Source organism: Serinus canaria, chromosome 4 (assembly GCF_022539315.1).
Source record: "Serinus canaria isolate serCan28SL12 chromosome 4, serCan2020, whole genome shotgun sequence".
Taxonomy (NCBI): Eukaryota; Metazoa; Chordata; class Aves; order Passeriformes; family Fringillidae; genus Serinus; species Serinus canaria.
Genome location: NC_066317.1, coordinates 42,235,898 through 42,252,314, shown reverse-complemented (window position 1 = coordinate 42,252,314; position 16,417 = coordinate 42,235,898). Strand labels below are relative to the sequence as shown.

Sequence of the window (16,417 nt, the reverse complement as noted above, 5' to 3'; positions counted from 1 at the left end):
GGCGCGCGGCGCTGACGCGACCCCGCCGGCGGCGGCTCCGGGGCGGGGCGGGGGCGGTGGCGGCGGGGCCGCCGTCGCGCGCAGGCGCGCGCGGGCGCTCGGTTAGGTGCGCGCGGTGCCGCGGGTGCCTTCGCGCCCCTCCGGTGCCGCCGCGCGCGCGATGAACTGGCTGTTCCCGCTCGCCAAGGGCGGCGCCGCCCCCGCCTCCGCCGCGCCGCCCGCGCGCACCGGCCTCCAGCAGCAGCGGCAGCGCCAGGTCGAGTCCCTGCGCGCCGCGCACGCCTCGTGAGTGGCCGCGGCGGGGGCGGGGGCGGGAGGGCCGCGCTGTGTCGCCTGTCCCGGGGCCGCAGTGGGGTCGCGCTGCGTCGGTAGCGTGTCGGGTCTCTCTATGCGCGGACGCGGGCACCCGGCTGAGCCCCGTTCCCTCCCCGTGAGGCCTGGCTGGGTCCTCGCCGCCGTGTGGGTAAATAGGGCCCCCGAGCCGGCGGCGCCGCAGCCCGGGCCGGCCCAACCCCGCGCTGTCCCGGGGCCGAAGGGTCCCGCCGGGCAGGACCGCGGTGTCGCGGAGTCTCCGCCGGAGGACAGTGCGATGTGGGACCCCGGCGGGCTGGGAGGAAGAATTCGGAAACTGAAAGTCCAACCGGCTGTCGGGGAGGCGTCCCCGCTGGCTTCCGTGTGGCCTGGCCCGGTCATCGGGCGCAAGTCGCCGTGCCCGGTTTCACTTGCCATTGACCGGAAAGACTGCTAATGGGTTGTAATGTCTTGAAGTGACGCGACTACGTCTTGGGATAAAGCCTCTCTAGAAGCTGCTTGTAATAGCGTAGTTGAATAAAAGTTGAGACTAGAACGTAGAGCACCAAGGAGTTGTGTGGCACAGTGGCCTGCCGGCAGTGCCACAGTGTCATAGCAGTCCTACTGGCTTTATAAACTGTTGTTCCTTGTGTTCAGTGCTAACTGCTAAAAACTGGCTGCTCCTTAAAAACTAGTTTTGTTTAGATGGTCAGAAGAGGGCAGTTGTGTTTACTCCTGTTCAATATCCACGATTTTAAAGCAAAACAGTTTATTCTGAAGTACTCCCTCTTGACAGTATCCTACCCTGTTTTGCCTAGTCGATTAAAACTCCTCACATTTTAAAAGGAGATCCACATTTCATACATTTGAAGTTACAGTTACAGTGAAGTAAGCATTCTACTGACATACAATTTCCTAGGATTTCTGTAGAACTGAAATCGTAGCTGCCTCCAAAACAATTCAGAAAAAGGACAGAGAATGCTTCCTGTCACATCAGATGGACACTAGGAGTGGAAGAGATACTAAATGCATTTCCAGGTTTAATAACTGCAGATAGTTTGCATTCCTAATATTTTGAATTATCACATAGGAAACATAAATATGATGGCATTCTAAGTATTGTTGCTTAAATAAGCAAGTGTAAGTCTGTTCAGAGCTAATTTCACAGATATTTTGGAGACAGTTCACTTTTCTCAAGAACTGTTCCTATGGGCATATAGGAGCTTAGTTAACTTAAAAATTTTTGTTAGGCTGGCCTTACTTAGCCTTTTATTTATACCCACTTTTTAAAAATCTGGCAGTGAGATGAGCTCATCCTGAATTAAGTCCCAAAAAGCGGATCAGGTTTTTGTCAGTCAGCTTGCTGAAATGGTTTGCTACTGTTTGTGCAGGCAGCAGCTCAAGCATAGGCAGAGAGGAAATGGATACTGTAGCCAGGAATTGAGGTGACGGGTAGGGATGTAGTAGCTGCCCAAAAGTTTTTCCTTTATGAGTATTGTTGTTGCTTTTCACCAAAATGCTCAAAATTCTTGGTATGCTGTAGTTAGCTAAATTAGTCAGGTTTGGTTTTTGTCTTAGGTCATAAAAGCTCAGGTATATGTGATCTTAATTTCAGTAAAGCAGCTAGCTTTCCTATATACAATCTCTCTCAGGTTAGGAGCTTGAAATAAAATTTTTGCTTTTAAAAATAGTTTTTTTACATTTGCTGTTGTTCTAGACAAAGTTAAGAATTTATAATTTTTCCAGTGCACTTGGAGAAGCAACATCTAAGGTTATTAGTTGAAGGTTTTTCCTAAGCAGGGTTATAACCATTTGAATAGTTCAATGAGATTCTGGTTTTCTTGTTCCTCACTGCCTGTCCTCATTTTCCTCCCCAGTTTCCACATGAGTGAAGAGTAATTATATACCCTTCTCAAAAGGATTTTGCAGCAGGCTAATGAAACTGTAACAGATGATTACAGGGCAGGAATGTGCATGAGAGATTCCAGGGAGAATCCTTCAGTTAAGAATGAGAAGGTGCAGATCGTGGTGTGGGGTGTAACACAGCAGAACCCTTGATTTGAATTCCTCTGTGCTGAAGATATTTGATATTTTCTTCAAACAGCATGTGATTTCACAGGGAAAGAGCAAATATTGAGTTGTCTGTGAGAGGAATAAGATCAGCCTGCAGAAAGCAAGATCCATAGCTGGGTTAGTGTCTTACTCCCATTTGTTCCCCAAACTCTAAAAGACTTGGTTTTGAAGCTTTAAATTCTGTGCCCCAGTAGTGCTTTGGAAGGATACAAAACACTCCCAATACTACTCTTAACACGCATTTGCAGGTAATGTGTTCTGGATTTCTTGAGGAAGGACTCGTATGGAGTGTACCTGGCAGTGGATGGAGGAGCATTTCTGAAGTTGGATCAAAAGATGTTTTCTGGGAACACCCATCTGCCATTATTTGCCACTGGAGCTGTCTTCCCTCCCCTGTATAAGAAAGCCTTAGGTTACAGAGGAGAGTATTATTAACCAGGTGCAAACTGGAAAAATACATGGAAGAGCAATCAGTCTGCTTTTACAGTTTGTTTTGATTTCATTATAAGAGGAAACTTGTTTTCCGCCCTTCTGTCTTTTACTCTCAGCTTAGATATGTTCGTATTATCTAGAAATTCTGCTGTTGAGCCAAGTCCTCATCTCTACCTCCTCCACATTCTCTGGGATGCTCTCTTTCAAAACAGTCTTGTTGTGCACAGAAATTGTAGAATGCTTTGAGTATTGAAATCAGCTTCCTAATAATGTAGCTCATTTCAGGGTTTTTCCCTCTGTAATTTATCTGTTGCAGGAAAAAGAAGTTTGGATTTGACGTCACTAGATTTTTTAAGGCTCATCAGTGCTTTCAGGAGGGCCTGGGTCTTGAGTGTCACTGGAGCTTTACATTGTTGAATGTAACTCTACTCCAGATAATTCTTGAAAGCTTGTGCAAGTTCAAGTGAGCTTGGTGCACAGAGCAAAAGCTACTGTTAAATAGTAGGGTAATCTCATAAGGAAGAATGCCTAATCTAATAAATGTTCTGCATATTGATCTGAAGGCAGTGTTGCAGAGCGATGTGAACCTGATATAATGCCTTGGTGAAGTAGATGTTTAATCAGATAAAATTATTATATTAAAAAAAACACTGATGTGTTGCCTTAAATTAAGCCAGTAATGGGAGAAGAATAAGTTGAGATTGTTGTCAGAAGTGTGAGTAGTGTGATTTCTCCTACTATAGTTTCTTTGCTCGTGACCATGTATGAGGTTTAAATATTAAATCCACTATTTTTTTGCTTTAATCTTAATATTCAATATAGAATGCTGAAGACTATTAGCTTATTCCAGCATTTTCAATTTTGTTCTTACAGGGCTTTTCAAAACTAAACTGAGTACAAATATCTGAGGTCATGCTTATCTCTTTTAGACCTTTAGCTGTTATATTGACTGTGCAATGCATGCTAACAATTTTGTCTTTGACAGCATTGCAGAAATACAGAAAGATGTGGAATATCGACTGCCATTCACTGTAAACAACTTGACAATTAACATTAACATGTAAGTACAGTGGGCTGTGTCTATGCACATCTTGAGAATTAAAATTATTCTAAAAAAAAAGTGCTAATAGAATGTAAGCTGCTCCCAGCTCATAATTAATTTCAGGAACCATAACCTGAATTTGTATTAGAGGTTATAGTGATCCGTGTGGAATTGGCTCTGTACAAGATACAGATGTTCAGCTGAGAGCAAAATCATATTTTACTGTTCACAGTTCCTAAGATAGCTGTGTGATTTTAGTTGAAGGTAACTAGGGGAATATGCTTGAGGTTTTCTAATAATGTTGATTCCCTGCCACTGAAAATAAATTTGATTGGTAATTTCTTAGTCTGCTGTAACTCCATGCTCTTACCCTGGTGAAGCTTCTGGATCATAACTCAAGCGATTTATTGTAATAACACCAAGACTGCAGGTTCAGTTCCTGTATGGGCCATGCACTTAAGAGCTGGACTCAGTGATCCTTGTGGGTCCTTTCCAACTCAGAGTATTCTGTGATAATTGCTCCTTTGTTATACTTAACATTTTGCCCAATAAATGCTCTCTTCAGTTTTGTGGAAGTCTGGTACTCCAATCTGTTGGACTTCAAATTTTGTAACTGAATAATCCTTTTATATGCTTCATTCATTGTCCATAATTGTTCTCATAGAGAAGTATGTTTATGTAATTAATAGTACCTTTTATTTGCATAAGAAGCCTTCTTATGCAAACTTTATCATGGGGTGTCACTGTAATAATAATTATTCTTATATTTGCAGTTTGCTTCCACCTCAATTTCCTCAGGAAAAGCCAGTCATCAGTGTTTTCCCACCTGTGAGACATCATTTAATGGACAAACAGGGAGTATATGTGACCGGTCCATTAATAAATAATGTATGTATAATTTGTAGCTTCACGTAGATCTACTTTTAATAGCAGTTTTAATACATGTCACACTAGATTATTGTTAATGCTCCTGGTAAAAAAGATTAGTATAGATCCTAATATTTTTCAAACTGTATTTCAGGGCCTGGAAACAAATTCAGAAGTGTTCAGTAGTTATTCTAATTATTATTTTACTGATACCATTTCTGGCTTGAGTATTCCATGTATCTAAAACTATTTTAAGTTATGGAGGCTTAGAAAATTACTATCACTTTTTTTTTTTGTTATTGTTAATTGCACAGCTCTTCCGATGACATTCCAGTGTATTCCAAATAAAGGAGAGGAATGCTTTAAGACAGTTTTGTAACATAGTTCTTTCTAGCCTAATCCTATTAGAATGGCGTCAGGGTTTTAGCTCGAATATTCAGGATTTTAATATGCTGGTCTTTTTGTTAACAAGATTGTCCTATTTTTTTCTTGAGTGGATGGAGGTTCTGACTCTTGTAGAATGCAGTTTAGTGCCTTTGTCCTCAGATTTTTTTTTTCCTCTTCTGTTGTTTGCACAAATGTAACTTGGTAACTAAAGTGGGGATTTTTGGTTGTTCAATAGAAATGTGGTACTTCATTGACTCTCCCCTGATAATAGAATATACAAAAGACTTCTGCTTTCTGTTCAATTCTGGGTTGCTTTATCACTTTATTTGGAGCTTATGTACATACAGTTTGGATTAGCTAGTATGTCTGAAATAGCTTTTTAGCACTGTCACATGGGTATAATAATCAAGCTCAGCAGATTTTGGAGCTCTTGGATTCCAGACATAATTTTTCTTCTTCTTTGGATTTTGTTTTGTGTTTTTCCCAGTTTACAATGCATTCAGATCTTGGAAAAATTATTCAGAGTTTACTGGATGAGTTTTGGAAGAATCCTCCAGTTCTAGCTCCTAGCTCAACATCCTTTCCATAGTAAGTTATCTAAACATAATAAATGTCTATTATTTTTTTAAAAAGCAACTAAACCAATTAAAAGGAGGGCAGAGACAGGAGTAATGTAATTGATATACTGGAAGAATTAGATTCCCTGTCCTTGCACAATTTTATGTGCCTTGTGGATGACCTGATTGTTTTTAGAAGAGACACTAGATTTCATTGGAGTTACTGGATCAACATGCTTAATGTAACTTTATGTCCAATTTTCTTGAAAAAGAAATTTTTACATTACCAGATGAAATCTGGAATTAGCTGTAGTTCATGATCTGAGCAGTTATGTCTTTTCATATTCTGTTCATAATATCTCAGGCTTAGGGCAGTTCCTTTTGCACCAAGTGCAACAGAAATTCTGTGATTTAAAGAATTGTATTAAATTCAAATTGTATCAGTACAGCTGTGGTTCTCATGGCTGACGGTGATACTAAGTTTAGATATGAATTTTAAAAAAGTCATTCTTGTTATTTAGAAATAATTACGTGTGTGTTGCCCAAGCTATTAAATGCTATACCATAAATAAGAACTAATATATTGCACAGATGTTTTTCTCACAACTTTAGTATGGAAGCAATTTAAAATTATGCTGTCATAAATTTTTGAGAAGTAGTTTTCTCATAATTAAGAGTGTAAGTGTGTATTTGGCTGTTTTACAAGAATGTAGGTTAATGGAGTTCTAGACTATATTGCAGTATTAGACAGAAAAGCTTATTACAATGGAAGTAACTGAGAACAGAAAATACAAAGTTTATGGTCACTTGAAAATTCATTCTTATGTCTTATATGTGGTCTGGCAATTATAATTCAAATGATAAGAGATGTGCTGTAAACGGTTACTCATGGTTGTGGTTTTGTTTGTTTTTTTAGCCTTTTCAACAAACCAGCTGGAATGCCTCCTTTTGCTCCTCAGGGGTTTCCATTTCTCCCTCCATATCCACCTCAAGAAACAAACAGAACAATGGCACCCATGCCCATTTCTGAACCAGTTTCTTCAAGCTACACTACAGAGAAGCCTGCTGCTCCCTCCTATGGCTTGATTGCTGATCTGCCGCTGCCTGTTCCAACAGCAGAAGTGGTGCTGCAGGTCGGTGGGCTGAGTTTTGCTGCTTAAGCTGTCAGACACTTGGCATAAGTTCCCTTAGGAGCACACAGGACATTGCTGTAAAACACAAGGAAGCACTTGAGTGAGTGCACTTCATTGTTTTGCTGGTGCTAGGGAAACAAAACTGTCATTCTGGCTTTGATGAAGAATTTTTTAGAACTTGAAGTCAAAGCAAGAAGTTTGTCTGAGTTTCAGTGAAACTAGTGTTAATTCTAAGGGTCTTTGATTATAGGGGGGTTTGTTTTGGAGCTGCACTCCCCCACAGGGCAGCTGTAGCTGTATCTCCAACCACAGAAAATGGTTTTTTTTCTTTCTTTCTTTCCTGCTCAGAACCTATTAGGTGAGGGCAATGTGCAATCTCATGTCTTTATATGTAGTGTTTTATCTTGTATGTTTATACTCAAGCTCCTTATTGCTGAGGAACTCTGGAAGGAATTTTATTTTAAATAAAACTTCGTATCTAAATGTTTAGTCTTGAATCAAATCATGTCCATAAAAACAAGTTTTCTTAGGCTTGGAAGGTACTTTTGTGGCTTTATGGAATTTAAATTTTCTACAACTGTTTTTTCTTGTCTAGAACATTTCTTTTCTGAAGGATTATGGCTTTAAAAACCACATGAAAGAGATCAAAATATCAATCTCCTTCTCTGTTCTCACTTCCCTGAGTTTTACTATTCCTGTATATTTCCTCAGTCATACTGCTGTTTCCAGATGAAGGACATGGCAAAACAGAATTATTTTCCTCCAAAACTGACTCATCTTTTATGACACGTCACCCCAAACATCTTCAAGCATTTTGTTGCATTGGTTGAGTTGTTTTCTGTTCAGAGACTAGTGTTACTGCTTCTTACTGCTTTTTCTGCTTCTCTTCTTGCTAGAAAATATTAATCTTCAGTTCTTGATTAATCGGGTTAAATAACAAGAAACTGCACTTCAAAAATCTACTAAGCATTTCTCAATTTTGGTTCAGGTTGGCCAGAATGGATTTACATACAAGATGCCTGATATTCCTGATACCTTTCCAGAACTCTCAGAACTAAGGTAAACTTTCAGAAGGTAGCTGAACTTTCCATAGTTATTGAAAGGCACTGCACTGTACTACTGGCCATTATCTGATTTTTCTCAGAAGTCTATACTCATCACTAAAAGGATTTTGTAGAAATTATAATTAGGGGAACTACCACATACCAAAGTATTGGAGTCATTTATATGCAGATGTGCTGCTGCTTTAGGGTTTTGTCAGCAGGAGCAGTATTTGATTCAACACCAGGAAAAGAGATATTTATTTTCACTTTTTCTTACTATCAGTGTTTTCTGAGGCCTTGCAAGGGACTTCATTTCTAGTAATTCAATAAGTATAACTTTTGAAGGAGGAAATGGGACAGCTTGAGGCTGATTCAAAAATTACATTCTCCTAAACGCCAAAGGACTGTAGTGCAAGGTAAATGGGGAACTGCTTTGTGAGCAGCTCAGCATGTTCAGGGGAGGCTGGGTTAGACAAATCCAGGTGGTAAATGTTTCTGCTGTCTAAGTGCAAATCACTGCTACATCCGAATACTTTATGCATTTACTACACAAATATTTTCATCTGTTTGTCATTATTCAAACACTGTATTAGTTATTACTCTGAGCTTGCTCAGATCTAATGAAACAGTTTCCTAGATCAGTTATGTGGGGTAGAATAGGTTACAAATTTGCTATAAACTCCTTCAGATCTCACATCTTTCTGGTGGTGTTGTAGTTAAGCAATTGAAAACTCAGTCCTTTCAAATGGGGTTCCTTTTTCTTTTGCTTTGACACTTTCATGTTTAGTTTAGCTGACTTGGCTTTTAAATTCTGGCAGCATCCTTATTATATAACAGCAAATTAAGACTTTTGCAGGAAAGTGTAATTTTTTAAAATATTCTAATCAAGCCTGGTCCTTTCAAGAAGACTGGATTAAAATTCCAGATTCTTCTGTTGGTTGTTTAATTGAATGACAGTGATATTGCAGCTGGTCTGAATAGTTCTGTTCTGTATATGTGGCGCAGTTTTGGTAAAGGGGGCTTTTTCAGTGGCCTTTGTGAGAAAGGGTCCAGAGCTGCCCCTGTGCCTGGCACAGCTGGTTTGGCAGCAGACCCACTGCAGGACTGCTGAGTCCATTAGTGAAGCAGGTGCTGCCTCTGAAAACATTTTAGAAAGAGCAGAGGCAGTGAGGATTGAGGGGAGGAATGGAAAAATGTGATAATTCTGCGAACACCAAGGTCAGGGAAGAAGGGGGAGAAGGAGGTGCTCCAAGTGCCAGAGCAGTTACTTTTCCACAGTCCACAGAAGTTTTGGAAAAGACTGCAGTAGAACAGGTATTTTAAAAATGTACCCTGTAGCTGAGAGGACTATGCTGGATCAGTTGCCCACAGTGCAGTCCAGGAAGGCCCCAATATTGGAGCAGGCAGATATGCCCTGAAGGAAGCTGCAGCCAGGTATTACCCAGACTGGAGCAGTCTCTCCTGCCAGGAACTGATTGCAGTCTGTGGAGCATGGGTGAAGCGTGAGAAGGAAGGAGAAACAGAGATGAACTGTTAGGACTGACTGCTACACTTGCAGTTCCCCTTTTGCCCCAAGGAGGGGCGGGGGGAGGGTAGTGTTAGGCATGAAGGAATGAGGTTGAGCCTAAGGAAAAATGGAGCAAAGTGATTTAGTTTTTGTTTTTCTTGCTTACCATCTAACTCTTACTGCAATTGACAGTAAATTCAGTTAAATTTTTCCAAGTGTGTTTTGTGTGTGATTGTAACTGGTAAGTGACTTCACTATTTTTATCTCAACCTCTGAGATTTTTCTCCATAGCCTGTTGAGGAGGGGGCCAGAGAGAGCAGCTGAGTGGGCATCTGGTAGTTCAACACAGTCAACACACTATAGTAGCATTATGGGAAGTAAGGTTTGAAATGGGAGATATTTTTTAACATGCTGCTTTTTAAATTCGCTGCTGCATATAGTAGAGCTCCAGGAGAAAGCGGAAAAATAAGTTGTGGTCAAGTGTCATGTATTTGTAAAGTCCCAAAAAATGCCTCAAATTTTGGAAGAAATTAATTACTTTACATGTGGTGTTTTCAGATTTAAATGTACTTTCTTTCTGTTTGAGTACAGTATATCACAGCTGACCAGTATGAATGAGCAAGAGGAGGTGTTACTGGAACAGTTTGTGACTCTTCCACAGCTGAAGCAGGTCATTACCGATAGAGATGAGTTAGTGAAAAGCATTGAAGAGCTGGCAAGTAAGCTGTCAAAATGTTAATATGTGTGGCTTTGTTCTGTGAGCTAAATCCTTTAAAAAAAAGTAGTAATGGTGATTTTATTTTTCAGAAAAAAACCTGTTGCTGGAGCCTAGTCTTGAAGCAAAAAGACAGATAGTGTTGGATAAAGTAAGTTAACAATAAAATCATCCTCAGAAATATGAGGATGAGTGGTAATATCTGGAATTTTTTCAAGGTGATAATGTTCCTTTTCTTCTTCTTCCAGTATGAGCAACTCACGCAATTGAAAGCAGCCTTTGAAAAAAAGATGCAAAGACAGCATGAACTTAGTGAGGTATAATTCCTACATGGTGTCCTTTAAGAATACTTCGATAAATCTGAAGTTTTGATTTGTTTCCTTAACTATTAAGAATATTCATTTGGTTAAACTCTCATATAATATGAAGTAGATTAAGTATTTCATCAAATTTGAAAATAATGGAATGATGTACCAAAATGTTAAAAGCAAAAGAATAGGTTTTCTCATTGGGTTTTTATTTTTTACTGCTACAATAGAAGCAAAGTTGTAAGAAAAGAGTGATATACATCTGTAACTGTTTAGTACAATCCCAGTCCAAAACAGTTTTAAGAATTAAATATTTTTTAAAGAAGCCTTGTTCAATTAATGGTACTCATTTAACATAATGAGATTGTAAAACTGTACCAGATGAAAGTGCTCAGTAACTTCAGGAACTTAAATTCTGCAATTCACTAGGCATGCTTACTTCACACAATATGCTCTTGCACGTTTTACAGTGGAAATAGGGCAGAAGTTATTACTTCAGAAAGTATTGGAGAAGGAGAATAATTTCTTGGTATGTTTATCAGGGTATTCATTTGAAGATCTAACTTCTGATAAACCACTTTCCACACTGAAATCTTCATAATTTGCAAGACTTATCACCTGAGAATGCAATAGTCCATCAATTTAGAATGCATAGTACCTGAATTTCAGAATGCCCCCAAAACAACAAAACAAATTTAAAAAAAAACCAAAAAAACCACCAAAAAGTTGTGTGATGGCAAACCGAATGATTTCATAGGTGCTCTAAATGTATTAGAGGTTTCCTCACTTGAAAATTAAAATAGTCTGACTCCTAATGCTTCCTTTGACTTCAGAGTGGGCAGAGGTAGTTAACATGGATCAACCTATTTCTGCAAGAAGCCATTCAAGAGCAGGACATAATATTGCACTGCTGTGGTCCCTTTTCTCTTTTCTAAATTAGATTTGCTGATTCTATTTAATGATGGATAGGAGGCTGAGAGTTGAGGAGTAGCAGTTGATATTTTTCTGCTTTTTCTCTGTATATGCTGTATCTTCGTGTAGTGATGTTTGCTGTGCACTACATGGTATCTCCTGCTCTCTTTCCTTCAAATTCCCAAACAAGTATTTTCACTTGTATTGGGCGAATTTTAGTCATCTTTTATTAAAGCAAACTCTCTGTATTTTGTACAAGATTATTTTAACAGGAAATTTTTGATTACATTAAGGTTTCAAAGTACATAAGTAAAAGATTTTCCATAGGGTAGATGAAAGTTAGGCCAAGCATCTAAAATCTATAAATAGCTTAATTGTTCAGTTCTGGCTCTGTACAGACTCTACTGGATGTGAATCATGTCCTGTTTAACTGCCCAGGTATATTTGAGAAAAAATAATGAAATTGTATGCAATAAACAGAAGTAAGGTTTGAGATTTATAAGGACAGAAAAATGACTATACTGATTTAGATTAGCGGTCCATCTTATTCTTGAGTAGGTGCTTTTTGCTTTCCTGTCTTCTCCACAATCATTTCAAGGGTATTTAAAAGCTGAACAGTAAGTGCTTTTTTACCTTTTTATACTTCTCAGGTTCACAACTGATTTTCAAAAGTAGACCCTATTTATTGAAGACACTTGAAATGTTAGTTCTACTCAGAAATCATGCACTTGAGAACTTGTCAGATTTCCAAGCTGGATGCTTTCTACACTGTAGGGTAAAAGCTGAAAAACTTTACTTGTTTGTGTGAATGATTGTGTCTCAAGACCTAAACTAGAAACACTTTTCTCACATTGAAGCCTTTCTAGCTTAACAAGCTGTGCTGTAACTTGGAGATGGAACTTCATCTGGTTACTTAGGCTTTTATTATTTTATGTAATAATAGTGCTCTGTCCACATATTCTGTATTTATATAGTCATTTATCTTCTGGAAATGTAAGTTTTAACAGGTTAATATTACATTGGACTTTTTATTTTCTTAGAGTTGCAGTCCAAGTGCTCTGCAGGCCAGACTTAAAGTAGCTGCTCATGAAGCTGAAGAGGAGTCTGATACTATTGCAGAAGACTTCTTGGAAGGCAAAACAGAGATAGATGACTTTCTTAGTAGTTTCATGGAAAAGAGAACGGTATGTAATATACAAGTACTTCTAACCCAAGACATGTACAACACACAGTGAATAAATTTGGCACTTCCTTTTTTAAGAGTTTGAGCAGTCCTGTGATAAAAAACAGTTCTTTAGTGAGCTTTGACAGAAGGAAAAAATGTCCTTAAATGGCTTCAGTTTATTTAGACTATCATCTGCATTCCAAAGGCACATACTTCTAAGATGGGAGTGCAAAGATCTCCTGCATTAGACCATATTCATGTGCTGTTGCAGATATTTTTGTGCCAATTTCTTCTGTATCTTGTATAGATATACAGGAAGATAGCCACATGGTAAATTTCAAATTTGGAAAGTTGACATAAACTGACATGTTGCATTCAGCAACCTTAATGTTTAATTTATTAAACTTCTTAAACAAATTCTGTTGATGGCTATCATCAAATAAGTAACTGAGGTTCAAAAACCACCATTCTTGCTCATGCTGTGATAAAAGTAACTTACCAAGAAGTGTACCTTTCTTTAAGGGTTCCCAGTAAATACATTTTGTAACATTGGAAACAATCCTCTTATAAACAATTTTGGATAGAATAATGTTATCTGTGTAGACCATTGCTCAGCTCAAAGTTTGGAAGGGAGGTAGGTCAAGTGGGGTTTTCTTTCTTTACAGAGCCTGTGAAATAGCTAAATCATTAAGGAGAAACTGCAGTATGCATTATAAAAAACTGCATTTAGAATTCAGTCTTGTATGTCTTGTTTCATAGCTCTGCCACTGCAGACGAGCCAAAGAGGAAAAACTTCAACAGGCAATAGCAATGCACAGCCAATTTCATGCTCCGCTATAGGTAAACATGGTTTGTTAAACAATTTACCTTATTGTTACACACCTGGTGACTGCTAATGGATTACAGTGTTTATTGTTCTAATAACACTTTCTGTGGAAATCAAGTATGTTCTGCATCTGTTGTTACTTGTATTGAAAATATAACTTCTGGAAAAATTAAAATACCTAATTATGGAAATTTGTCTTTACAGACTTCCTGCAAACTACACCTGCCAAGAGAACGAATGAAAACCCCAATAAAGCACACTTTTTAATAACTATTATTTGCAAATAAGCATTTCATCTTATCTGGTTGTATTTATGGAAGAAAATTGTATACAGACTTGGGATGGTTTTTGTACAAATTAGAATGTCTCTTTATATTCCCATTGTACTTAAGAATCCTTCTAGTGCAATCTTTGCATTAATTTCTTGTATTTATTGTTGATAGTTATAATATTTAAGTTCCCTACTGCTATACTCCATTGTTCAGAGATTAAATATCTAAACATGTAATTTTGACTAGCTTTTTACATTTTTATAAAAACATAATTCATATCTTTTGTATTTTGAATTTTAACCATAGATTTGGCTTAATCTATGGAAGACTTTAAGTGTTGATAGGACTTTGGAAACGAAAAAAATTCTTAATGGAGATTGCCAGTGGATTCACAAGCTGTCTTTTCTTGAAACCAAAATATTAAAGAACAAGTTTTTTTACTTCTAAGTAATAGTAGAAAACTAAACATAGCTTGTATTGTGTTTTGGATAAGTAGATTGGGGATTAAGGAAAGGATGTGTTGAAAAAAATTATATTGGAATCAAAATAGAATAAATGATATCTGCATAGATTTGGTATGCTGCTTAGTAGCACTGATGCACTGATTTCTAAAGTGGTTTGGTACCCACCACTAATTAAACACAATTTTCATCTGACAAGATCATTTTCTTTCTTTTTTTTTTTTTTTTTGTTCATAAAGGAATAATACGCAGGTCACCTTCCTGTTTCTGTTTTATGCAATATAAATAAGTTCATCGTGTGAGGAACTCAGCAACACTTTACAAAAACTAGTTCTGAAGTTCTTTGGAACATAGTTGTTTTTTCCTAATGTTAAGAAACAAAGAAATTAATTCAGTTGAGTTGCATAATGTCATATGGTAAGGCAAGCGATCGAATTTGGAAGTGAAACTAAATTCTGTGCTTTAATCAATGGATCTTGCCTCTGATAAGCTGACAGTCTTGGGATGGGGTGTATCTGCTGAGAATGGATAGAACTAAATGCAGTGTTCTGTAGGAGAAAAATACAGGTCCTAAATAAGGCATGTATTTTCTCTCTTGCTATTGTGAGAAGGCACATTATTTTTCTAAACCTTCTCAATGAATTAGGTTTTCATGGAGACAGTCAAGGAGGAAGGAGGAGGAGTAGAAGGAATGGTACAATTTTGAGAGTTGTAAGTAGGATAAAGTGCTGATTAAGTAATGTATCAGAAATCCTGCTTCTTTCTTGTCAGGAAGCAGTCTGGAGATAAACCTCTTAGCCAAGTCTCTACCTGTTTGTTACCTAGATAGGATCACAGAACATGGTAGGTTCAAATCTCAGACTACAATCCAAGCATGTGCTTTTCTAGATCACTGATCTTCAGTCCTAAATTTCATATTCTTCTGGCAAAATGTGATATTTCTTCTGAATGGAGAAAAGTGAGTAAGCAAAATCGTGTAAGTGCAAAAAGTCTGTTCCACAGGCTAGTGGGTCTTCAGTCTCAGCCCTGCATTCGTTACACTTGTCTGATTGTCCTAAGCTGTTGCTTCTCAGGGTGAGTAAACTATTCATTGATATTTTATAGGACTTAATTTAAAGCTGATCCAAATTCTGAGATTAGATGTCCTAAGAAAGTAGGTCTGTGGTCCAAATCAAAGATACTTTGGTGTCTGAAAAAAAATCAGCACTTTATAAGTGAAATGCTTAAGCAATAATTTTAGAGGTTCTTATTCCAAAAAATGTGCTGTCTGTATATTGACACAGCACTCCTGCTAATGTGCTGACTAAAGCCTTACATTATGTAAACATCTAAGTGGTTCTGAACTTGTGTCTATGAGTAGTGTGATTTCTGCAGCTCTGGAGAAGAATTAAGTGTACGTTATCACTGTCACCTTCTTGGCAAAATCCCATCTCATTTTATGCTGAGTTCTTTCTGATCTCTTTCTGAGGATCTAGTTAACTCTCAAGACTACAGACAATTCTGTGCAGAGCTGATTTTTTTGTTGTTTCTTGTGAACAGAAAAAGGCATGGATGACCAGACATCTGCTGTTCTTGCTGTATTGGGCTAGTATTAACAGGATGGGACGACAGGCTTCTGTTCTCATCTGCCAGGTGTTACTGTGCTCTGCTGTCACTGAACACTTAAGCCAGGTCATGTTCAGGGGATTTGATAGTACAAGTTCTGAACTCTTCAGCTTTTCTTCTTATACTACTTTAGTGAGCAAATTTTCAGATTGGGAACTTCTCTATGGAGTCTTTCTAGTGGTAGTGGAGAAGAACCTACAAGAAAATGTCACTGTTCAATGCAAGTTCACTGTTTGTTATTCAGGGATTTCAAAGTTAAGTTCTTTTTTCTCACTTTCTATTCTCTGATGTTATTGTTACCATTCTTTGGATTATTTTTTCCCTTATTTTGGCCCGTTCTGCAGTCACAAACCCATCCTCTAGAAAAAAGGCACAGAAGTCTCCGTGTTCAGCGATGATGTATACTGGATTAGCTGCCGGAATGCTGTCAACATCCAAGAATGTCCAGCCTGTTTATGGTCTTTAAGGGCCTACCTGATGCTGGTTGGGGTGGTTTTTGAGGATTTTTTTGTTGTTTTGGTTTTCTTTTGTTTTAGTCCTACATTGGTTGTGCCTTCCCTGGTCTGCTTTCACCAGAAGACTAGGTAGAACACTGATAGCACTCTATCAGAGTTAAAGATTTTGGCTTTTAGCATGCTGGTAGCCCACTGTGAAACACATTCTTAACCTCAATTTTTACCAGATATGGAGTGTAGGTGTAAATCCAGTTTCCCGTAACGTGTAAGAGAATGGCAACTGCTGTTAGATGCACATTCTGATGGGTTTTGAAATATGTCGAGAGAACTTTTAAGCAATATGTAATAAAAGGCTGTGTACAATGA

At 38.3% G+C, this 16,417-nt stretch overlaps 1 protein-coding gene across 2 annotated transcripts; it reads left to right on the top strand.

The window, feature by feature from the left end:
• Nucleotides 1-39: 39 nt before the first annotated feature.
• On the top strand, nucleotides 40-16,417 carry VPS37A (VPS37A subunit of ESCRT-I). Of its 2 annotated transcripts, none has more exons than XM_030239550.2 (12): nucleotides 40-285; nucleotides 3,782-3,856; nucleotides 4,612-4,726; nucleotides 5,580-5,680; nucleotides 6,566-6,782; nucleotides 7,771-7,841; nucleotides 9,924-10,051; nucleotides 10,140-10,198; nucleotides 10,296-10,364; nucleotides 12,308-12,451; nucleotides 13,192-13,272; nucleotides 13,463-16,417. In XM_030239550.2, the coding sequence occupies exons 1-11, from the start codon at nucleotides 161-163 to the stop codon at nucleotides 13,270-13,272; spliced, it is 1,185 nt and encodes a 394-aa protein (XP_030095410.2). In that variant the 5' UTR covers nucleotides 40-160; the 3' UTR covers nucleotides 13,463-16,417. The 2 variants fall into 2 exon arrangements, with proteins under 2 accessions (XP_030095410.2, XP_030095411.1); XM_030239551.2 differs by lacking the exon at nucleotides 40-285 and adding an exon at nucleotides 2,405-2,481.